At 52.0% G+C, this 23,945-nt stretch overlaps 3 protein-coding genes and 1 long non-coding RNA gene across 6 annotated transcripts in view; 1 reads left to right on the top strand and 3 right to left on the bottom strand.

Moving 5' to 3' along the window:
* HOXD3 (homeobox D3) overlaps positions 1–8,721 on the bottom strand; it is a 30,651-nt gene extending 21,930 nt beyond the window's left edge. Inside the window, exon 1 of the mRNA XM_069020586.1 lies at positions 8,645–8,721. The gene's annotated coding sequence lies outside the window, so the exon portion shown is untranslated. The remainder of the gene's footprint in view (positions 1–8,644) is intronic.
* Positions 5,680–18,980, top strand: LOC138112945 (uncharacterized). Its single transcript, XR_011151927.1, has 2 exons — positions 5,680–8,420; positions 16,304–18,980. It is a non-coding gene; the product is annotated as an uncharacterized lncRNA (long non-coding RNA).
* Positions 12,614–14,267, bottom strand: HOXD8 (homeobox D8). Of its 2 annotated transcripts, XM_069020593.1 has the most exons (3): positions 14,085–14,228; positions 13,658–13,805; positions 12,614–13,076 (listed from the first exon to the last, which is right to left on the bottom strand). In XM_069020593.1, exons 1-3 carry the CDS (start codon positions 14,199–14,201, stop codon positions 12,781–12,783), a joined length of 561 nt encoding a protein of 186 aa, XP_068876694.1. In that variant the 5' UTR covers positions 14,202–14,228; the 3' UTR covers positions 12,614–12,780. The 2 variants fall into 2 exon arrangements, with proteins under 2 accessions (XP_068876694.1, XP_068876693.1); XM_069020592.1 differs by having other exon boundaries at positions 13,658–14,267.
* On the bottom strand, positions 18,159–23,773 carry HOXD9 (homeobox D9). 2 transcript variants are annotated; one of them, XM_069020590.1, is made up of 4 exons: positions 23,628–23,773; positions 21,927–21,984; positions 19,883–20,506; positions 18,159–19,309 (listed from the first exon to the last, which is right to left on the bottom strand). In XM_069020590.1, exons 1-4 carry the CDS (start codon positions 23,628–23,630, stop codon positions 19,068–19,070), a joined length of 927 nt encoding a protein of 308 aa, XP_068876691.1. In that variant the 5' UTR covers positions 23,631–23,773; the 3' UTR covers positions 18,159–19,067. The 2 variants fall into 2 exon arrangements, with proteins under 2 accessions (XP_068876691.1, XP_068876692.1); XM_069020591.1 differs by lacking the exons at positions 21,927–21,984; positions 23,628–23,773 and having other exon boundaries at positions 19,883–20,822.
* Between the last annotated feature and the right edge of the window lie 172 nt (positions 23,774–23,945).

Consider the following 23,945-nt stretch of genomic DNA (forward strand, 5'->3'; position numbering starts at 1 on the left):
CTCCTGCCGCCTCGTTCACCCAGCCACCAGTCTGTGCCAGACGAGGGGAGCATCAGAAAGCAGGCACAGCTCTACTTGGGATCCCGTCTGAAGAAAAGAGTGGGAGTAGCCAAGGTTATGAGGTGCTGGGATACAACGTGATCCGTCCGGATTCTGCACGGGGAGGCGCTGTACAGTCCCGCCGAGTTAAAATGGAAACGCTGCTAGTTGCATTGGAGTGCTTAAGGGCAGGACGACACCTGTACAGCCTTGTAATAAACCCCCAGGAGACTGCACCTCTGCTTTTAATGCTAGCCAGGATTATGACATGGTACCACAAACGGACTCCACAAGAGCCTTCACATGCTGACATAGTCCTTTTTTTTTTTTTTTTTTGGGTGGGGGGGGGGGCAGGGGGGAGGGAAGCAATAGTCATCAGGAATCATCGTTTTTATTTTTTTTTTTCAATCTGAAGGGAAGAACCAGGATTTTCAAACAACGCAAACTCTACAAGAAATAAAAGGTTACTTACTGTGGATGTTCTTCCATGCTGCCGAACCTGTTGCAATAAAAACGTTTGTTACTGTTGTATTCCACATACGGGTGATATTTCTGGAGAACAGTTACAAACCACGTTTGATAGATGAAGGCAGAGAGGAGCTGGTGGTAAATCCTGCAAGCAGCGGAGTGGTGGGATGGAAGCCCCTTCCAAATGAGGACCACGTTGCATTCAGGCAGTTTTTTATGAACACACGCTTTGCCTGTGCCTGGGGTGTGATCTTTCACTTTTAATATTCATAGTCTAAATTTTATACCGGATAATTTCTAAAGAGATGAAGAGCCAGACCTCCTTCTTTTACTGGTGGAAAAGAAGAATAACAAAGGCCTTTTTTTGTTGTTGTTCTGTGGGAATCCAGTCACATTCAGATCACCTTTGCTAAACCATCACCCACAAAATACGCCATGCAGCATTATATCCGTGCTGAGCACAGAAAGACCTACAATTTTATTAGAATAAATATCTGGTTACTCTAAGATACATCTCTTTTAAGATCACCTAACCAACCTATCAGTGACCACGACACATGCGTCTTTGTTTGCATTATGGAAGGGTAGATTTGACTTGAACTTTCCTTCAAATATTTCATTAAATATATTCAAAGGTCACGTAAGGGAAACAAATCCACACGCTTAGTCTAATACTCCTGAAATGCGTCGTATATTTAAAAATAAATAATATTAGGGGGGGTTCTTTTCTCTAAGTGGTTTTTCAGCTCCTCTATTGCCTTCCTACGATATCTTGGAGAGTTATTGTATTAAACACAGAGCAATTGCCTCGGTATCAATAGTTCACTGCATAGACCTTCCCAAGACCTTTCTTGTTAATTTTTTTTTTTTTTAAGTTCTGCCCACTCTATATAACACTAGCTTGCAAGAAGAGTGGATTAATATCAACATTTTGGCACTAAGCACTCCCTTACCGAGCCTTTCCTTTTTATCTTCGTTTTTTTAATTAAAAGAAATTTTTTTACTATTATTTTTTTTAATTGCTTATCTGCATTTAAGAAATCCCATTAAATTCAGAAATCTCAGACAGAGACCAGCCGGCCCATCGCGGCGCAGCCGCAGCCACCTGAGCTGTACCTGCTCATTTCCCCAGCAGAGCTGCTCCGCGTTGCCGGGCGGCGCAGCGCTGCCACCCCGCTCCCGCGGAGCTGCGCGGGTCCCGAGAGCCCGGGCGCGGCGGCGGCGGAGGGGAGGCTGGTAGCGGACTTACTGTGCGCTCCCCCCGCGGCCTGGGGGACCCGGGAGCAGAGGTGCCTGTACGGTCGCATTCCGCCGACGGTTCCCTGCTAACACTTTCCCGATTACTGCTTCCAGGAACGAAAGCATCTGCACTTGTATGCTCTTAAACTAATTTATGGTGGGAATTATATTTTGGCTTGTCAACTCTCAAGCCATAAAACAAAGTTTATTGGAATCACGTGCTTCTAAATAGCCACTCAGGACTTATCTCTGTGGAACCATAAATAACCTTCAGCTTTAAACTTTTATTCGCTAAATAAAGGTTCTCTGAATCTGTCCTATAAAACGGGACCGGGTCGAAATAGCGGGGATGGGTGGAAGTTCAGCTGCATGGCGTTATGCCGGCCTTTTTGAGAAGCGTGTTTTAGGGAAAGCTACAAAGGGGACTTAGCACTCCCAAAGTGCTCTTGGGAAAGGACCCGGGGGTGTTTTGCTGTGGGCACCCGTTCGAACCTTTCTTTGTAGCTCTTAGAGTACAGGGAAGCCCATCGTCAGGAGGAAAGGGGGAAAAAAAGTCTCACCAAAACAAAACAAAGAAAAACAACAACAACAACAACAACAACAACCAACTGAAAGATGGAACATTTTCTCCTTTTCCTGGATGTTTATGGCATTTTGGTGAGGCTCCCCTGCAAAACGGTTTTGAGTCATTCATCTAAAAACTTGGGAGAGCTGTGCCAGGGGCTGCAGGTTCGACGGGCACACGAGGGATCTTTGTAAGTGACCAAACTGCTGCAAACAGCGAGGGCACAGGGCTTCGGAAAAGGAGAAAGTGTGAAGCCTGCCACAAGGAGATCTTTGAGGACTGGAAGTTTAAGGACGGTTATAAAACAATAAAAGAGCCCTGGTGTGAAGAGAGCAGGGTGTGAGTTAGCAAATGAGAATTTCAAGGAGCCCGAGCACAGGAAGTCAAATGTCTCTGGCAGTCACACAGCATGAGGAAACCCGGGCATCGGTTCCCCATCTATCATGGCTAAGATGAGAACGTCGGAGCGGCTAGCACCTCTGGTGCATCCCAGGAAGGGTTTGTACCTTCGCCAGAGGGCGGGGAGCTGTGTCATCCCCGCCGGGGACCGGCCGCGTGCAGAGGGGACCCGGCCACTCGCCCGGCCCTCGGGTGAGAGTGCGCCTCCGCCCGGGGGCTCAGCTCTGAAAAACGAGCCAAATGCAATTCCTTGCTGGGTGGTGGCACCAACTGGGTGGTGCCTGTTTAACACCAGAGTCTGCTCCTACTCGGCCATTTCCTAACGAATCTGGCTACGCAAGTGTGAAGTCACCCAAAAGGGGCAGCTCGGCTCTTGCTGTATTCTTTAGATGGCTCCAGTCACAGCTGAACTATTCGCTTTCCTTCAGAAAACAAGAGGCATTCCGAGGTCCTTCCCTGCTCCTTCTTTATGATCCAGAGTGGCTTTGCATTCCGCTATTTTTCTTGCTCTTTGTCAAGGCCTTAATCACACAGCATCGCCTTCATGCTTTTTTAGTGGCCTAAGTTGTGGAATAGCTCTTTCCGCCTCCCCTGCCCACGACAGCTGGCAAGGACAGTGCATAAGACAACATTTCAGACACAGTGCACAGTCTGAGAAGCTGTATCAGATCCAGGGGATCCAGTCAGCCACCCCAGAGAGAGGATTGGGCTGCCTTGCATGGGGCTGACTTCAGGGTCTCTTTCAGAGCATGGTCTGTGCTCCCAGTCCTGGGCAGGCAGAGGGAAAAGCTCCCTGGAGCTCCCAGAGCCTTACTCAGGCACCTGGGCCTGGCCACGGTGGGCCCTAGATCAGGCTTTGTGGTAGCCTCAAGCCACCCTTTTCCCCAAGCACGTCACCCTCACTGGCCTCTGGAGGAAGGGCTTCAGCAGCAAGCAGCTTCAGGGAGCCAAAGCAGCCATCCCTGGGAAGGTGCAAGAAAAGGCTATGTACTGGGACATGAGGGGTAGGGTGAAATGAGAAAGTGCAATAAAATGTGGGGAAAATAGTTTGGGACGAGAACTACGATGCAGAGTCAAGTGTGTTTGCCCCCAAGCCTGACACTGAGCGCTGGGTATGGCAAAGGTCAGGTCCCAGGCAGCAGGGCCCCTGGGTGGGCTCCACGCCCTGTGCCAGTACAGGGGACATCACACCCCTCCCTAAGTGTCTGTGATTGCTTTGGCTCTCTTGGCCTGTCTTGTGGGCAAGAGAAAGCTGTGCTTTGGAGATGAGAGACTGCTCGGTGTGTGCAGGAGGAGAGGAGCCATGGTGAGGCAGGTGGCATGGCGGCCAACCTGCAGAAGTGTCAGCCCCTGGCAAATGGAGTGGCCAGGCTGGGCATGTGCTTCAGGCACACGTGTCCAGGACCTTGGGGCTGTGAAAGGTGAGGCTGTGAGATGGTGAGGAATTGATGATTGAGATACAGCTCCCTCTCATTTAGGGACAAGATGAATCTTTCAGTAACTGAGTAATTCTAGCCATGAGATTTTTGAAGAGGGAATTAGAACGATTTTCACATTTCCTATTCTAAAATGCAGATGTGAAAGCTGACTTTGAAGCTCTGGCCAGTTCATTCTCTAGACTTTCATACAAGTTTTCATATTTGGGGCTCACGATCTGGAGACAGATAAGAGGTGTAATGAAACAACACAGTAACAATTGGTTTCTCTCTGGTAATTGTGATAAAAAGGTTGAGGGAATTGAATCACATGTGTATGCCACCATCACTCTCAATGCTACTTGACAGACATGATGACCAGCATCTTACCCTGAGGACCACACTGCCAGAAAATTACAGGCTCCATCTCTGACTTTGAAGACCTACTAAGCACCTTGATAGCGTCCAACGCATTTTGCCCCTCTGCTTTTATCATAACCCCGACTTTTCAACAGTCACCTCGTCGCCCATGCCCTCGCCGAGCAGGATGTGGGCATGCAAAGGCCCCTGCCTACAGCACCCCACGCCCGCAGGCAGATCCGGTGGCAGCAGAGGCCCGGAGCGGGCAGGGCGGCGTCGAGCCGCGCCTCAACATCAAACGGGGGCAGCGGCGGCGACACCTTAGGTCCGCGGGGGAAGAGGGCGAGGAGTGCGGGGCAGGGAGGGGAGGCCGGGGGCCGTGGGAGCGTCTCGCCGGGGTAGGCACGGCCCGTGAGGGTGGGTGCCGCCAGGGTCGTGTCCGGGCACGGTTTGGGAAGGTGAAGCCTGCAGGCAACAGGTGAGGCGGAGGCAGGGAACTCTGCTGCGCCCCGGCTTGCAGGAGGCAAGGGTGGATGTGCGGGGCCTGGGGGCTCTGCCCGCGGGAAGGGAGCCGGCGGGAAGGAGGGTGCTCTGGCACCCGCATCAAAGGGACAGGGAGGGAAGAGGCGGGTGCCCGACTTCAAAGGGCGGGCTGGTGACCGGGAGGGCAGCGGGGCACACGAGGGGAGCCCCGCGGCACTGCGGGTTAAGCAGGGAGAGCGGGAGGGCGCGCACCGGGGCGCGCCAGGGTCTGCGGACCCGGGTGAGACGGGAGGCCGCGGAGCTGGAGGGAGTGGGGCAACTGGGTCGAGGCTGGAGACGCCCGAGGAGGGCGGTGGAGCCCTGCCCATGCCCCCGCCCGCCGGTGGGCCTCTTCCGTGGGCCGGCGGGCAGTGGGGGAAGCTGCCGGCGGGGCGGTGGGCCCCTCGCCCCGCGGAGGGGAGAGTGGCCAGGCTTGTCCTACAGCGCCTTCTCCTGGAAGAGGCCGTGGAGACATGAGGGCTGGTGGCGGCGGCCGGGGCCTGTCGCGCCCCCGGCGGTCGCTCCACGGCCCGGCCCGGCGGCCCTGAGGGCGGGAGCCGCGGGCAGGTGACCGCGTCCCGGCCCGTCGGGGCGTGCGCCCACACGCGGACGGAGGCGGCGGAGCCGGGCCACGACGGCGGGGCCGGCCGGGCGGCTGAGGTGACCCCCGCCGCCCTGCACTCGAGCAGGCTCCAGCTCGGATGGCTCCAGCTCGGATGGCTCCCGGCGTGGGGCACTGGGTGGGCATTGCGAGCTGCCTCCCCTTCTCGCCGCCCCCTCCCCCGCGGGTGATGGGAGGCGAGTGCTGAGTTTGGGCAGAGCCTGCTGCCGCTGAATGCACTTTATTGCCTCTTGTCTCTCGCAGAGACCCTTCCTCCGCGCCCCGCCCGGCCTCTGCGACCTGCTGCAATGTTTATTGCGCCTCATCTTTTCCTTTCGCTTCCTGTTTTTTCCTCTACCGCTTCATCCAGCAGCATTGAGTGCCGCACTGCAGTAGAGCAGTAAATACCTTTAACAGCTGCCTGCCAACCGAGGGGTGAAATACCGTCTTTGTTCGGATTTTTTTTTCTGTCCCAAGCTCTCATAAAACATCCCGTGGGAATTATATTTGTTTGAGGAACGAGAAAATAAATCGACGGGATTTTCAGTTCTTAAGAACGCAAAACCAACGTGTATATCTTTGCCTAATCTTATCGGGTTTCCCGGGTCCGCAGTTTACATCGCCTCCCCTCCTTGCACCAAAGCCCTGCCAGACTCGGGGAACACAGGCTGCGCTTCTCTTCCAGGCAACCTGCAGCAGCTAAGCAAGAGCCCAATGTGACTTCCCAAATGGCAGCCAGTGCCAGCGGTACCCCGGCACTGCCAGGGAGACAAGGCTGCCGCTTCCTGCCAGCTGCTTTGTGATGGTGTTTTTATACTGCTCGTGCGTCAGTAAAGAGTGGTCTGGGAATCGGCTCTTTCCTTCCAACACAAAAAAAAAAAAAAAAAAAAAAGGAGATGAGTCATAAATTCTGTCGAACACATCGGGAAACGAAGCAAGTGCGAGAAATGTGACTGTGAATCCTGTGCTCCAAAAATTTCAGCACACCGACACATCTATACTCATACCACGTTTTATAGGTGTATAAATAGATATAAAATACAATCCTCATATGTTCCATGTATATATAAACAGGTACATATAAATATATATGTATGTGCCATATATATAAACGCGTGTTTATTTGCTATGAATACTTACAATTCCATAGGTATGTTTAAGAGCATAAACAGACCTATGTGTACTTGAATATTAATAAAAAAGAATAAATAAATAAATAAATAAATGCATCAGGAAAAAAAAAATAAGAACAAAAGCAAACAAGGAAGGAAGCCCTTTAGAAAAAAGCCGAACTCCCACACAAACCAGTGGAATCATAAATGCATATGTGTATCCGTATGTGTCAGCAGACGGACCTGCAGACACACACATGCACATTAGAATTCGTTAGAACATCCTGCTTTTGTTTTCTTCTTTTTCCCCAGGCTGCAAATAATTTCAAAACAGCTCAAGGACGAGATTTTCCGAAGTTTTTGGAGAGATTTATAGACAAGTAGCTATAATTACTGTGTCACCTAGGAGGGATTCTGAGAGTGAAACCTAACGCAGCACATATTTTCCACGTTACTCTTGAAGACTGTTGCTATGTTGAAAACGAATCGTCCCAAATAATCCCCAAGTCCTTCAGGAGCGCAGGGCGGCCAGCTAGTGCAAACAGGCAAAGCGTGGGGGACAGGGATCTTACCGCTTACTGTAGCGGGGCTCGGGCTTAGCAGGCTGGGGGGGTGCTCGGGGGTGGATTAAAGAACAACTCCTTCTATGGCTTCAAAATATGTATCCGGGGCATGACTCGCATCTTTCCACCCTCACTGTGTATGGTTTAGTCAGGCGTTTTGCTTCACCGTTAATTAACTGGCTGCTTTTGGGGTAAATGGCGAGTCAGTAAATTCCTGCAGTGCGACAGCACGGTGCACTGCAACCACCGACCGTCGATGTGAACGCTAAATACCAAACGACGGATTTTCTACTGTGCACTAACAGCTTGAAAATTAAGATGAGATGAGTAAAGCATATATACGTTCACAAATGCGTACTTACAATGAATATGTGTTCTACAGAGAGAAATAGATGTGTAAATACATATATATATGTATATAGGCAATGTGAATAAGGATGTATATACATATATAGGTAACGTAGGTATAGTTTATATAACTCTTCCATCTCCTCGACGTATTTCAAAATAAACCCGGGGATTTGTTGCTGGGTTATTTTCGAGAACTCGTCCCCCATTTAGCCCGCGATGATTTCCACGTGGGTAAGGAGCCGTACCGCGGGCGTGCGCTCCTGGCCGTGGCTCGGCGCAGCCGCCCCCGCGCTGCCCGGCTGCCGAGCCCGGCCCGTGTGCTGCCCACCGGGCAGCTCGGATCCGCTGCCCTGGCTCCGCGCTGCAGCGGGACAAGGATGTGAGAAAACGTCCCGGCGGGGCAGGCGGGGGCTCCCGAGGCTGGCCCCGGGCACAGCCCCCGGCTCGACCGGCTCGGCGGAGCCGCCCCGCGCCCTCCGCCCCCGCGGGAGCACTGACCCCGATTCTCCTGCGAAAACACCTGTTAAGCTTTAAAGTTACGCGACCGCCCTTCCGCCATGGGGAAAACAAACCAGAGCATCGCCACAGCACGCTTCAGGCTGGCAGGGGGGAAAGTATCCCAAAACCAGAGGGCCTTATATTGGAAGAAACCCCACCGGCTGGAGAGGCACTGCCTGAGCGCACTGCACCCCAGGCTTCCGCCCCTCACCGCGGAACACCGAGACATCGTGGCCCGCGGCACATTTTCTGTGAGAGACCGCGCGCAACAGCAGCTCTCACTCTGCGGTATGCCCACAACCACTATTAATAATAGTAACACCACCGATAATTACCATAGCAATAACAACAGCAACAGTCATAGCGGTAAAAATAGTAATAGCAATAATAAAAGGAAGAATAAGGGGTTTCGAGGGACAGGTGACGAACAGGGGCAGGAGGACAGGGGAGCTGGTGCCGTGCCGCATATCGCGGAGTACCGGCGACCAGCCCGAGGGGAACTGAGTGCTTACCAGTTCGCGGAATTGCCCGCCTGCGGAGAAGCCCGGGAGGGTCGCTGTAATCCATTTTGCACCCTCGTAGCAATCCGTGTGCCGGAGGAGATAGCGGCAGCGGGGGCATCGGGCGGTGGGAGAAGAGCGAGGGGCTGCAGGCGGTGCGGCGGCGGGCGCGGGTCTCCGCGCATCCCTCCGTGGGCGCGGGAGAGGAGGCGGCGCGGGGCCGGGGAAGTGTCAGTGCGGCGGCGACGGGACCGGCCGCGGGTTTGGGGAAGCGGGGCACAAACATGCGGGCGACTGCCATACACCTCAGCCTAGACAAAGGTTAGGAAAAGAGGGGCTGAGGCTCTCTGAAGGCAGAATGCAGGGGGAAATTCGCCAGGGAAATCAGGAAAAGGCCATGAAAGCGCTCGCTGCCTGCACATGACCAGCCGCAGCCAATGACGAGCCCAAATAGGTCATAAAAAGGTCTATTACCAAGTTGTAAATTTTCTTCAAACAAAAAGGAATTTACTGCAATTCCTTGCGGATTTTGCACATACTGCTTCCCAGCGCCATGTTTCTTTCGCCTGCGCGCTACTCTTTTACTGAGGCTTCGGTCCCGCCTGCCCTCGGCCTGCGCGCCACGGGCGCGGTGGCGGAGTCCCGTGAGCACGGCCGGGACGCGGGAGATCCGCGTGGGCCGCGGAGAGAGGGGCAAGCGGTCGAGGAGCCGCATAAAGAGAGGCAGGGCACTGTGCTGAAGGATCCGTTTCTTGCCAAACGAAAGAGGGCTTAACCCGCATTCCCACCCTCTTCTCCCACCCCTCTCCACCGCTCCGCCGGGCACTAAAAGAAACCACATCTGCTTTAGCGCCCACTACTGAAGCGGAAGCCGTCGCCGACATAAAAATAGTCCGAGCCTCTTCCCCACCCCGCAGTGTGCGGTTCCCGCAGGTTGCGCCGGGCACTGTCACCGCGCCCAGCGCAGGCTGCCTCCGCCCCCGATAAAACCTTCCCGGTGCACCAACAGGGAAAATCCGATTCCTAGAAAGTATTCTAAAAAATTTTAAATGGGCCTGTGTCCACAAGGAATACTCGGCTCGGAGACGGAGTACTGTGGATGTTTCTTGCTCAAGTTTTGTTTCAGGGAATAGCCAGAGCCCTCAATCCGTGACCTCCGTGCTGATTGTAACTGCTAACAAAAGTAAACGCGCCTAAGATCGATGTTGGATCTTTTTAGCACGCTGCTTCAGGAAGTTGCACACCTTTGAATATTGTCTCGGAGGAGGCAATGGCAACTTTCTTGGTGTCTCTGCAGCACTCGCGGCCGCGCTGAGCTGCTCCTCAAGGGAACGGAGAAATTCCGCGGAAACCAAAAGCGCGGTACATCCCTCTGTGGCCGCCTCAGGCGGCCTCCTGCCGCCGCTCCCGCCGCAACCCTAGCAGCTACGGCTTTTCCTTGCCAGAAGTCCGATGCCTCCGGTTTTACAGGGGTCTCGGTGGCCGCATGGGTCAATTCCTGACTCGGTTTTCTTTTTTTCTTAGCAAGTTTCCAAGTAAGACCAAGGGAGAGATTCAGATGCCAGGCTGCGGTGCTAAATACCTTAACAACTACAGCGACGTTTGTTTTTCTTAATGAGTAAGACAGGGGCGATTCCAGTTACCAGTAGGCCTTCGCCAATCATGTGCGCTCAGGGAAGTCAGTTTTTGCCTGCGTGGCTGCGTTCCCAGTCGGTCCTAGGAGAGCAACGCTAACGGAAACTTCTTCAGGAATATTTTAATTTTATTCTCTTTGTCTGGTAATTAAAAACAACTACCGCAGCAGCGCAGCAGCTCTTTTCAGGACAAATACTAGCCTAAGGAGTGCTCCGCTGGTATGTGAAGGTCTTCGACGTGCCTTCGCCTCGCGGGCAGCCCGGGATGGCAGCGGGAGGCACCAGCACGGTTTCCCCGCAGCAAGGCCCGCCAGAACCGTGTTGAGTCCAGCCTCCGCCGCTAGCGCAGCAAAGGCAAGAGGCTTTTCCTGCCCAGAGACCAAATATGCCGGTGCCACTAGCACGAGTATTGTTTTGGAAAGCGAGGGGGTTTTGCGCGTCGGGCCACTGGCTTACTTTAAACGCGCAGCCACCAGCCCCACATCCTCCCTTGACGCTAGGGATACCCGTGTATTTATGCAAATCCATGCAGCAAAAATGTTTACTTCACCGCTTTGTTGCAGCTTCCCCTTGTTTACAACCTTTAGCCAACTAGGCGATTAAAATAAAACCAAGAACAATAGCTCCGCTTGCTCGTGCCTCCCTCCCGAGCTGGCGCTTTGCAGCCGTAGAAACGTGCCTGCCTCGGTAGTGGGGAGCGGGGAAGAGGAAGGGAAGCGAAATGAGCCAAACCCGCCCTACAAGGCCCATCCCCGTGGACGGCGGTTCTCGCCGTGCTGGGTGTATTCCCGGGAGCGAAGCGGTGGATGCGAGAGAAGGGCCCAGCGGCGGGCTGACAGAGCGGCGGGCGGCACCTCCTCGAAAACCTGGCTGTGATTTTCCGAGCAAGGCCTCGGCTCAGCCCCGGCCTCGTCGGGATCGCGCTCGTTTCTGGGCAGATAATAGAATTATATGTCGTGTTTGTCGCAGTTTCTGTCGCGTCCATTCGATTTCCTTCACGGAGCCATTACTCGAGGGAGCGTCAGCCGGCAGGGAAAAAATGACGCAGAAATCTTGGTGGGGATTTATACCTCATCCCTCGACCCTCTGCCTGCTACTCCTAAAAAGGACTGCTCTCGGCCGTCCTGTTTGATACCATGCTCTGCAGGACCCCACCGCGGAGCGGGAGCAAGAGTAGGGAGGGGAGATGGAGGGAAAAATTAAACTGTTGTGCTAATCAGAGCGGACCTTTCCTCCCGTGGTTCCGGGAACCGTGAGGCAGATTCTGTCTTCACCAGCTGCAGCCTCCGTTGGGAAACACATCATATGATAATATTTAGTGGTGGAAACATCCTTCTCTCGGTCTGTGCATGGTTTGGGACTCCTAGGAATTACAGCCCCCGGGAAACCCCACGCAAGGTCGCAAAAGCTTTGCATTTCTCTGCCTGTCAGCCATCCTCGGGGGAGGCTGGGCCCGTTTTGGCCGTGGTTTGCGTGGTTTGCGTGGCGGGGCTGGAGGCCCCACACCGGTTGGAGCAGCCCTTGGGGATGGCGTGGGGCCGGAATGCTCTCCGGACTCGTCTCCCTCCAAGCCGGGCTGGCAGCAAATGGCTCCCCAGGGTAAAGGGCCGTGTTTGCCGGCAGTGGTCCCCTGCACTGCCGCCCCTCAGCCCGGGGTAGGGGACAGGAAAAGGCGAAAGCAAGGCCGAGGCGCAAACGTCGGGGGCTCCCCGGGCCGGCCCGTAGCCTGGACTCAGCTCGCAGGTGGGGCCGCAGTCCCCGCTGGCCGCTGCTTGGACCACAGCCCCACAGAACTCGTGGCAGGGAGCAAAAGCAGGTTTTATACGCAATGTGCCATTCCCAGACCCCACAGAAACACCCAACATCGGAGGAGAGACGGGGGAAAGGATCAGGGGAGAGTTAGCCCAGACCAGTGGAAACTCTGAAGGTTACTTGAGGAGTGGATTACAAAAGAGATATAGGGAAGCCGATACATTTTATAATTGAATAAATTCGGTTTATTTTAATCAAATATTATAAAAGAAGGTTAAATATATTTCTAAGATATTTTCTTCAAGATTATTAAATTTATTTAATTTATTCAACATAAGATAAGAACAAGAATTAAAATAATACAAGTGCACTTGTCTTGATTAATAAAGCGTTATTAAATGTCTTGCTTATTGATATTTATTATTAGGAAGTTTATGTCGTTTCCCACAATCACCGTCTTTTAAGATTGCAAATATATATATATATTTATATATCATTAGAAATTTATTGCTACAAACTCTGTATCACATTTGAAAAAAATAAGTAGATGAAAAGTTAAATCTAGAGATCATTCTGGATACGCTTATAAACAAAATAAAAGCACAAACAAGTGAAGCACCCGAAGCAGGGAAATGTCAAACGGAGGGACATGGGGTCACTCGTCTCAGGACAAGATCACGTACAGGGGTAGATGAACCAAGATCTCGGGCTTTAGCACTGGTTATTTTTGATTGACTTTCACGAAGACTTTTGGGGCAAAAATTAATTCGTCTGGCCTTCAGCTCTGTCTTCTTCCAGATCATGTGCTTCCTTTTTGGCCTCCCCTTCCTTTCCCTCCTGTCTGGAAGCGGGGAATTTGTCCTTGTTGTTCTCTTTTTTCCATTTCATCCTCCTGTTCTGAAACCAGATCTTTACCTGCCTCTCGGTGAGTCCTAGTGCGTGGGACACCTCGATCCTTCTCTTCCTGGTCAGATAGGGGTTAAATAGGAATTCCTTTTCCAGCTCTAGAGTCTGGAATCGGCTGTATGTTTGTCTTCCTCTCCTCCTACCCGGCGCTGCTGTTTAAAACAAAAACATAGGGATTTGGAGATTGGTGTGGCCGTTCAAAACAAGGCACAGGCAGGCAGCGAGGACTCCGGTCCCTCTGGAATCCCTCGAGAGAAGCCCCACAGAACCGCAGGGAGAGAAAGCACAGAGCAGAGAGGAGTCTAGAGCTTTACACACGAGTGAGAGAAACACAGCGATAGTAAATGCACGAAGCGCCTCAGTTGTCTCTCTGCATAGGATGTTGCGGGGTCACTTTATCATCTTGTATACCACCCCCTTCCCGACCCTGCACCCTTCCCGTTCAGGCAGCGGCGACGGGAGACAGGCGAGCGTGTCAGCTGCACCTCAGAGTCCGAGACGCGTCTCAAAGGCTACTCTTGGGTTGGCAGCTGCCTGCTGCAGAGGTTTCTGTTTGCTTACTGCATCCCTTTATTATCGCAAGCCACCGCGGTGATAGGAATCGCGGTGAGAGAGGTAGGGAGTGGGGGAGACAGAGGCAGGGAGCGAGAGTCAGCGAGAAAGAAGCAGGAGGAGGAAAAGAAAGTTTCAAACTCAGACGTGAGATGGAAGCAAATTTTTGACTGCGTCCAACCTTGTGGTCTCATCCAGGGAAACATTTGAGCAGGAGACGAGCTCTGATTTAAGTGGTCTGGTTCCTCGCCAATATTAGCACTGGACGATTTACAGTCAGGATATTGTACCAGCTCGGCCTCTTGCTGTGTCGTAAAAATCTGCTGTCTCTGTAAGTTATCGTATCCGTAAAATTTAGCGGGCTCCCCGTGACAGGTAACCCCGCTGCAGGGGGCAGGAGGCGGAGGCGCGGCGGGGGGAGGAGGAGGTGGCTGGTAGGCGGCCGTGGGGCTCCCCCCGGCCGGGTGGTAAAAGTCCGCGGCCGCGCCGCCGCCGCCCCCCGCCCCGCCGGGCGCGGGGTGCGGGAAGCCGGCGGCGGCTGCGCCGTTCCCGTAGAGCAGAGCGGCGGCGGCAGCGGCGGCGGCGGCGGCGGCGTGTCGGCCGCTCACCTCGGGTGCGAAGTGACAGTCGTAGTACGGGGAATTGATGGCCTCCCCCGCCGCCGCCGCCGCGGCCGCCGCCACCTTGTACTTGGAGTACAGCGGGTTGACAAAGTAGGAGCTCATCGGGGAGGGGGCAGCGGCGGGCGGGGGCACGGGGCGCTGCTCACGCCGCCGCCGCCGCCGCCGCCGCCGCCGGTGCTTCTACGCCGCGCTCATGCCGCCGCCGCCGTCGCTGGCCCGTGCGCTCCCCGCTCCTGCTCTCTGTGTATGCGGTGACCAGGACTGGATTATAATCGCTCCCAAAATGACCTGCCTCACTGCTTTTACTATTTCCTATTAGGCACACAGCAGCCCGCGCACGCACGCACACACACACACACACACGCTCATGAGCTCAGGGGGGACTTTTGGCTTCAGTTTACATGTGCCGCTCCTCGGGCAAGAAAAAAACCCGGCCCAGCCCTGCCCAGATCCACCCCGGCCTCGGCACCCCCGCTCCCCCCTCCGGTGTGCGCTCGCCAGGAGTTGCTGAAACCCCCGCCGTGCAGGGGCGAGGCGGCCGCGCAGATCCCGCGCGATAACCGCGGGCGCGCTGCCCGGGGCGACACCGCCCGGCTCACCCAGGCTTCACTGCCCAGAGCGCGGCCTGCACCGCCGGCCGGCAAGGGCAGAGCCCCTCAGAGGGAGCCGATGCCCATCGCAGGGACTCCAGGGTGTAGGCAAGAGCAGTGGGGTGCCCGTAGGGCGGCAGTGTGCAGCGGGCGGGCCCCCTTGCCAACGGGCCCTCCGGGTCATTTCCTTGCAGGCGAGCCGATCGCTGGGAAATGAGATGCACATTTACCCTTGACGCCGTGCACGCATGGCTGAGGCTCCAGGTTAATTGATATTTAATGGAAATCATGCCTATGAATATACTTTCCATCATTTCACCCTTGGTGGACGTCATTACCGAGGCAAAGAGAGGGAGGGGGAAAAAAATAAAAATGTGTGGGTGAACGGTTAGCACCGCTCAGGGACTCGGTCCGAAATAAGTGAGCCCTGTTCTCCGGGAGGAAGGAAGGAAGAAAAGCGCTGCCCGGCAGGCTCGGCGCTGCCCCCGCTTGGGCCGGCCACCCCCGCTGGCCCCCATGCCCCGAGAAGCGTCGTCTCCAGTCCTCTCCTTCCCGCTTCGTCCTGGAGTGGGAATCAGCTTTTCGGAGAGACACCCTCAGGAGTTCGAGTCCGCCCTATTTTGGAGAGAGACGAAAAATGTAGGTGAAATATAATATGGGCCCAGCCAGAGCCACGTGTGATCGTCTGATGTGAACTGACAAAAAAATAGTTGTGGTTATATAAAAGGCATCTCAGACTCCTTCCCCATCACACCCCACTCTTCGACCACCCCGACGCCTCCATGCCGATTAACTCGCTTTGTCTCGCTGACCAGCCCGGCTGCCCCACATGTGAACACTCCGACGGGCCCCGTACCCGCAATGACACCCTCCTCCGGGCAGGGGCCCCGCTGCCCGTGGCGCACGCCTTTAGGAACTCGCGGAGGCTTAGGGACCCCTGTGCAGCAGAGGGAAAGGCGGGGGAGGCGGGAAAGGCCCGGGCGCACACACATGGACACACACATGGACAGACAGCAGCAAAAGCCCTTCGCCAGAGACCAGCAGGAAGGCAGGAGGCCGGGCCTGGCAGGGGGCGAGCGGCAGCACAGAGAAACTGCCTCACCCTGCGGAGGGGCACAGAGGGGCAGTGGCTGCTTCCCGCATCCGTGCCAGACACCCCCGCCCCTCCTCCTGGGCATCCCGTCAGGGCGCTCATTCCACGGGCCAGCGCCGTCCCCCGCGTGGGGCCGCGGTGCCAGCGGCGGAACCGCGGGTGCCCCCGGCCGCGGGCGCGCAGAGCGGGGCGCGGCGGCCGCGCAAGGGTGGAGCGCGGGCGCTCTCTGGCGGTGCGCTGGGGCAGCGGCAGGCAGCGCCCCCCGCTCCGCGCTGCCCGCGCTGCCCGCGGCCCTTCGGCCCCGCCGCCGGCCGCTGGCTCTCCAGAAACTCAAACTGCGGAATACCGGCGGGGCCAGTGTTGACCCATACATCCGTTGCTTTCTGGTTTGGGGTCGGGTTTCTTCCTTTTTTATTTTCTTCTTCTTTTTTTTTTTTTTTTCTCCTCCCCCTCCCCCCCGTTAAGTTTACAGTGCCATTTTCTTAGCACATTTCGGTGACCCTCTTTTATTTTTTTGCCAGAGCTATAATTAACTGCATACAAAGAATGCGCCTCGTTTACACATGGCAGCCAGGAAAGACGCCTGAGCTTTGAAGACGACTGCTATCGCGTTTTCGATCATGTTTCCCCACATATTACACCACGAAATCTCCATGTGTGGTAGTTTCAGAGTTACACATTTTTGTATTGAAGATGTTATTTTGTTTGGCCGTGCTTTTAAGTATTTATGGATTGATTTATATAAACGAAAGTAAAGATGAATCTTTGTTCACCCCCTCCTTCATATAATAATGCCTGTGAATTATTCGGTATAATGCGTGTGCACGAGACTGTGCATATGTGCAAACATATATTAACACAACCAACGGGCAGGAGTTAAATTATTCTGTTTGACACTAAGAGTAATTTCCTTAGATGAACTCCATTTCATCGACTGAGATGTTTGGTTTTCTTTCTGCCATTTTGAAATAAATGCACGCAATATTAAAAACAGGTAAACAAAAGGGAAAAAATTAACAAGGTAAAATGTGTCAATCTGCCTGCTATAAAATATTAAAAAGATGGTGTGGGCTTGGTGAAGATTTCTTAATAGAGTCTCTTCTGGAATCAACATAATGCAGTTTTGTGTACTAGAATACTGTTTACGGGTTGTTATAGATCACCCCCCTCTATGGGTATTTGCAAAAATATTGAGGCTGGCATCCTAGGATTCATTGCAGTAGAATATCCAATAAAATACATTTCAACAAATAAGTGGACTTTGTAAAATCTCTGTTTCGTGACCTTCAGGTCCTTTTTGAGTCTGTTGCCTTGGCCCAACGCTGACATATTGAAATTTATAGTCCAAGGTTTTAAGACCTAGTTTGTCTGCATTTTTTGCCTTTTTCCCCCCTAACAAACACAAACATCAAAATAAGGTGCTTTCAAAGAAAAGTGCCATAGCATATCGTAAACTCATTAGGTCCAGACGTCTAGCCATCTCAATGGTTTTATTATACCACGGTTCTTCCTGTTTTAAAAGAATTATAGGTATCTTCTCGACAATGGATGGGAAGCAATGCAACACCTTTTCCTGGCAGTGCATGCTTTTGCTTTCTTTTCTTCTTCTTCTTTTTTTTTTTTTTTTTTTTTTTTTTTTTTTTTTTTTAACAGAGGTAAAAAACATTAAACACCAGGTCTCTCAGCTCTCCCCTTAATCTTGAATTAACCGAACTGCTCGTAAATATTTACGGGTCCTTCAGTTTAATGGTTGCTCTTTAAACAAAGCATTTTTTACAATGAACTTCATCTCAATTATCTTGATAAAGTCATGTGTGTTTATAAATGCAGAAGGCATGAGGAGAGTTGCTAAATGAGCTCTCGCCAACAAAGCCGAACGTTTGGCAGCAGCCGTGTCCCCCCACAGAGCTTCCAGCCTCACCGTTAAAGAAAGCAGAGGTTAGAAGCGACCCACCAGGAAAAATAAAAATAGGATTAAAAACCATGTTTAACCTAATGGGCATCACTGTGTTTCCTTGGCTCCTGAGGACCGGTGTGGAAATACTTCCTAAATGATCCCAAGGGATCGCTGATGTTTGAAAGAGAGCTAGTACCTGAGGCCCAGGCGCGGTACGGAGGTACGTACAGACGGCGAGGCGGGCGCACCGACCCGGCCTCTCCGCACTGACCTCTGCCAGCAAATGTCGCTCAGGCGAGGCAGGGGAAGGTGCCAGCGGTGCTGCTGGCCGGCAGCTCGGCCGGCCTTTCCCGCCTGCCCGGCACGGACGCGCTCGGCCCGCGGGGGCTCCGCGGGAGCTGCGCGGGGGCTGCGCGGCGGGCCCGGCTGCGCAGGGGACATCGCGAGGGGCGCACAGATTTCTCCTCTCACCGCAGCGCTGTCGTTCGGTCACGGCAGACTTTATTGTGTAATAACTGACAACAATTACAACAGGTCCGCAGCTCGAGACACGGAGCGGTTAATTAGTACAACAGTCACCGGGGGGCAGGGACGGCAGCTAGCCGGGGGACCGGGAGGCGTTAGGCCTATGGCGAGCGGCTCCGAGGATGAGACAACCTCCTAACAGTGCACTAAAGGGAGGGGGGAAGTAGCTCGTGGCCTCTCTGTGGCATCTATTGCGAAGGATACAGACCTAGAAAGCAGAAGTTTGGGGAAAGATTTCCTCTTAGTAGATCATGGACAGCACAACAACCCCCATCGATTTAAGCGACTGTAATTTAATATATATTTTATTATCGTAATTATAATTAATTTCCTTACCTTTATTTTGGCAAAATAACTATCTAGTCTACATCACTTTTAAGAAACATGTCAAACATTTAACATCAGATAGAGTTCCCAAAGCTAACGTGCACTCACAATATTGTCATCTAAATGGTCTGGGAAGGAGGAGGGGAGTATCAAGAGACTCTGAAAAACACGTTGTCGAGCAAGACAAAATTTTCCGAAATACCTGACATAGACCACGTTTCACTTCTATTAAAAAAAAAAAAAAAAAGTTTAAAGTCCCTGGGGTGGAGCGGCGTGGGAGGAGGAGGAATGTATGGGGGGCTAAGGGTGCAGAGGAAGACTAAAACCAAACTACCAAAAAAAAAAAACCAAAAAACCACCAAACCAAAAAACTGCAACCAAACAAAAAAAAAAACAACCCCAAGCAACCAAAAAAACCCAATCAGCCACAACCCAAAACCAAAACAACCCCCAACAACCAAAAACCCACACTCCCCCGGAAAAAAACCAAACGCAAAACTAAATCAATAGTCCCCAACTGCGTTTCTACCCCAGCGTTAGTCTCCTTTATTGCCTTTCTCCTTGTTCATCTTTTTCATTTTCATTCTTCTGTTCTGAAACCAGATTTTGACCTGTCTCTCTGTGAGGTTTAAAATCCTAGCTACTTCGTAACGGCGGTCTCGGGTGAGGTACATGTTAAACAGAAATTCCTTTTCCAGTTCCAGAGTTTGATACTTTGTGTAGGGACAACGCTTTTTCCTCGTTGAACGAGCGTGGATCCAGTTTGCTGCAGGGTTATCTGGAAGAAGGGAGGTATAAAGGGAACGGGGGGGGGGGGGGGGGAGGGAGAGAAAGGTCGTTAAATTAATTTAACGAAGGATGGACTGTTTTCACAACTTTGGAGGAATTATCATAAAAGCCTTAATGCCCCAGTCTGTTTACTGTACAAATGATGTCTTGATGGTAGGTGGTTATGTGGAGTCTTTTATGGGTGCTTGTTGCTGCTTGCGCTGGGGTAGGCGTCTAGACGTTTTTATAGGTTAGTAAAACTATCAGTTTTGCACATTCGAGCCTTACAGGTTTCGGCAATAAATCAAAGGGGCAATTTCTTTCTTTCTTTCTTTCTCTCTCTCTCTCTCTTTCTTTCTTCCTTCCTTCCTTGCTTGCTTCCTTCCTTTCTTACTTTCCTTCCTTCCTTCTCTATTTCCTTCTCTTTCTTTCTCTTTCTCCCTCTCTCTCTGCCCCTATTCCTGTCTCTATTCCTCTCTGTCTCCCCCAGTCCCCATTTTTGTTTTGGTTGCCTTTTTCATTTATTTTCTTTTTCTTGTCCTTCTTTCTTTTTTTTTTTTCTTTTTTTTTCTTTTTTACTTACTTGGGTCAAGTTGCTGCTGTTTCTCCTCTTTCAGATCGCTGCTCGGGCTGGGGTTGTGGCTGCAGGCGGCGGGGTCCTTGGAGCTGCCGGCAGGCGCTTTCTCCCGGGGCTCCTGGAGGAAGGAGCTGCACGTGTACTCGGGCACACCGATCCCCTGGGACTCCCGAGACGAGGAGCACTCAGTCCTTTTGGAGGAGGAGGAAGAGGAGGAGGATGACGAGGAGGCGGCTGCTCCCGTCTCCGGCTTTATTCCGTAGTGGCGCCCGTTGGAGGAGCCGGAGCTGGACACGGAGCCGCCGCTGCTGCTGCCTCCGCTGCCGCCGCCGCCGCCTCCGCCGCCGCCGCCACCCGGGAAGCCAGGGAAGGGCTCAATCCAGGAGCGCACGTAGCGGCCAGCGTCGGCTGCCCCTAAGTGGGGCTGGTGCATATAGGGGTGGTAGATCCCGGTCATTGCCGCAGACGGCTGATGGTGAACAGTGGACCAGGAGGTGGAAAACACGGTAGATTTTGGTGCAAAGCTACAAGAGGAAAAATCTGAACTCTCTGCAACACCTGATGGCCTGGAGGTCGCACTGTGACCTCCCTGGACGAATCTACTCCCATAAACTTCTTCGCTTTCATGGCCTATGAGAGAATCGACATAATAGTTACTTATGGTGCCACTAGACGACATTTTAGGCTCCCCTCTTAGTCATATAAAAGGTTACACTGTTAACTGTATATGATACCCTCCCGGAGAACAATCGTAGTATTTTGCAGACTGCAACCCTCAACCATTGGTTGCGGAGCCCACGTGATCATATTTACCAATACTGTGAGTAAATCAATCCGCTAAACTGGGGCTGCTGTGATTAAAAAAAAAAATCATCATCAACAACGGCCCCGCACGGTGCGCCGCACCGCCTGCGCCCCCGCACCGCGCCGGGGCGACCCGCCCGCCTGCCCTGCCCTGCCCGCCCTGCCCGCCGTGCTGCCCGATTGCCCACCCGCCCTGTCCGTTCTGCCCTGCCCTTCCTGCCCTCCCCTGCCCTCCTCGCTTGCCTGCCTGCCCTACTTGCCCGCCCGCCCTGCCCGCCTTCGCTGCCCGCCTGCCTGCCCTGCCTTCCCGGGGCGCGGCGGGCGTGGCCGCGCTGGCAGCCCACGGCCGCGGCGGGTGAGGACTATTTCTTCACCTTCTTTGAGTGATTTCTGCCATTCATTTCTTAATCAATGAGAGGCAGGGTGTTTAAATAAATCCAACAGCCTTGGCTTGCTAATCACACTCCAAGCTGCTGAGGGAACCCGCTGGGAAAGGGGGATTCTTGCCTGTAAAAACAAACCATCGCAAGCTGGGACTGTAACGACTTCTCATAAAACAGGAAAATGTTACAGTAAAAGCACATTGCGGTACTTCCATATTTCAGAGCATGTGCGGGTATTATTATCCGCTCCCCCCACCCCCGGACAGAAAGTTTCCATGGAAAGGATACACTTTTAAAAAGAGATGCCCATTGTATTGTTTTAAAACAGGTGGAAGACCTCTGTAATGATTTTATGCCTTTCAATAAAAATTTTATGAGGTGTATTTGATTATAGATTAATGTGTCCCTAATAAAATGGACGGAGGGAAACAGCAAAGCCTGTGTCTCTGAGCACAACTGACGTGTGGCTGAACACATGCTCCTCTATCTGCGGAACTTTGGGGCTACACAGCCCTAACAGAGCCCCCCTTAAGGTGTCCAGTGCGGCCCGGGAGGGACGCGGGCAAAGGCAACCCGGAGGAGGCCGTCTGGCCCCGCAGCTGCCAGCGGCGGCCGCGGGCAGGGGCCGTGCAGGCGGACAGGCTCCGGCCCACGGAGGGCACGGGGCTGTCGCTGACTCCAGCTCGCCGGCAGAGCTGTGTCCTCCGCCCCTAGTTCAGGGGGAGCCACGTTCAATGCCTACGTGAAATTTTTTTGCCTACTTTGCTTTCTTTTCCATGCCTTCCCTCCCCACCCTTCCCTCCCGGCCTGGTTTTTCTAGCCCGAGAGAAACGATGCCCCGTTAGTATTGAAAAGTGGATTACCCATGGTCTTCTGCCCACGCCTGCTTCCCCGGGCGAGGGACGGTGGCTGTGTCGGGATCTGGAGGAAACGCAGAGAGTTAGTGGCGAGCCCGCAGCACAGCCCGCCGGGGCACGGACAGCAGCGCTGGGAAAACACTTCCTACTCGCGGGCCGTTATGAGGAAGGGACTGAAATTCCTGTTTATTTAATGATTTATTACTCTCCTAGGTTGTTTTCGTCCTTTTTTCTTTCTTTTTTTTTTTTTTCCTTTTCCTTTACCTTATTTTTTTTCCCTTTTTACTTTTTTTGATCCTTTGACTTCAGCATTTTTTTCCTGCGATTTTATAACTTCAATTATATTGCTTTCTAAAGGCAGGGTTTGTGGTATGGTGAAGAATTGTCCCTCGCTTCAAACAGATATAAATTGGTGAAGCAGGCAGATTAGAGTGAGCTTCCTTTTTTATATACGTTAAACACTTGGTAAGGAGCCAGCTGTTTACTTCCCACTGCCGAAACTTCTTTGGTGGTGTAGCGAGTATCTTTAAAGGAAAAGAAAAGGCCGTGCGAATGTATGCAGTATTTGAGGAGTTGGGGTTCTTTTGCTGGTTTGGGGTTTTCGTTTTTTGGTTGGTTTTTTTTTTTTTTTTGGTGTTTTTTTTTTTCTTGTTTGTTTGGGCTTTTTGTGGGTTTGTTGGGGGGTTTTTTGAGCATCGTTTTGCTGTTTGTTTTTGAAATGGGAACAAGCATGAAGTACCTAGGTGCTTGCAGCTCACGAAGTTTCAAAATAATGATGCCTTGGTTTGAGGAATATATAACCTCTTCCCCATGAGTAAATGCGCACATGAGGAAGTACTGGCTTAAATTAAATATCAGCGACGAAAGAGCAAACAGAATGCTACCAACAGCATTATGAGCAGTATCTGTCACCAAGTCGCACAATATTGGCACTATCTTGAGTTTAATTTCTTGATTTAGAAACAGCTTAGGGGAGAAATGGGCGTTGATTTTGAGCAAGCTGGTTTCCCTTCCCAAACAGCAGCCACGCTACTTTTCCAGTACCGTTTGAAGGTGAAAGTATGCCCAAGTATTTGCACTTCAATTTGAAGTCATGTTCATTTGCAAGCTATTTGCAGTTCTACTTAGTAAATGTGCTCACACGGGCATTCACCCGCTCTCACGCATACATGCCCTTCCCCAGCTTCCAGCTCAGAGCCCTGCTAATACCATTTTTCAGCTGTGTACAGAAAGGGTTAAGAGTCGTGAACGTCATTAGCTGGATGTGTGCTACTAAAATGGAATTGCGCGAAATAAAACGATCTCTGAGCAAACAGAAACGGTGCAGGGTGACAAAAGTAGGTCTGAAGAGGCTGGTGTACTTTTGTAAGCACGCCTGGGAGGGTTTCTGCTCAAAAAAAGCCAACCTCGCCAGATGCTGGGAATATTTGGAAGGAATATTTTTTCCATCCACGGTCTTTTGAAAGCTGTTGAGCCGACCGAAAACCGAGCTCCTGAACATTTACTTATACCCAGCTTTGCATTTATTATGGAGGGTTTTTGTTGGTTTTTCCTTCTTTTTTTTTTTAGCGAGCAAAGACAGAAATCAAAGTCTGCACATTGTAAGCGCACAGTGAGTGATATTTTTTAAATCAACGTACCAACGTCAAATAAAATGACACACATATTCCTGACAGCTTGTAGTAGAAAGATATTTTTATCACTTACCATTTACGAGTTGTACGAGTTGATTGGATGAGGATGTCCAGTTTAGGTCATAATATTTTATAACTTATTTTATCCGGTCTCTCTCTCTCTCTCTTTTTTTTTTTTTTTTTTTTTTTTTTTTTTTTTTTGGTTTGGTTTGGTTTTGGTTTTTTTGTTTCGTTTTGGTTTGTTTTTTGGGATTTTTTGCATTCAGTTTGTCAGACTGTGAACAGCACACAACATTTTATCAATTAATCAATTGTTTACAGACACATTTATAAATTAATTAGGTTTACATCATTTCCCGGCCCAGTCTCCACCCCACCCCTTAGAAAAAAA

The sequence above is a fragment of the Aphelocoma coerulescens genome, chromosome 7 (genome assembly GCF_041296385.1).
Source record: "Aphelocoma coerulescens isolate FSJ_1873_10779 chromosome 7, UR_Acoe_1.0, whole genome shotgun sequence".
Taxonomy (NCBI): domain Eukaryota; kingdom Metazoa; phylum Chordata; class Aves; order Passeriformes; family Corvidae; genus Aphelocoma; species Aphelocoma coerulescens.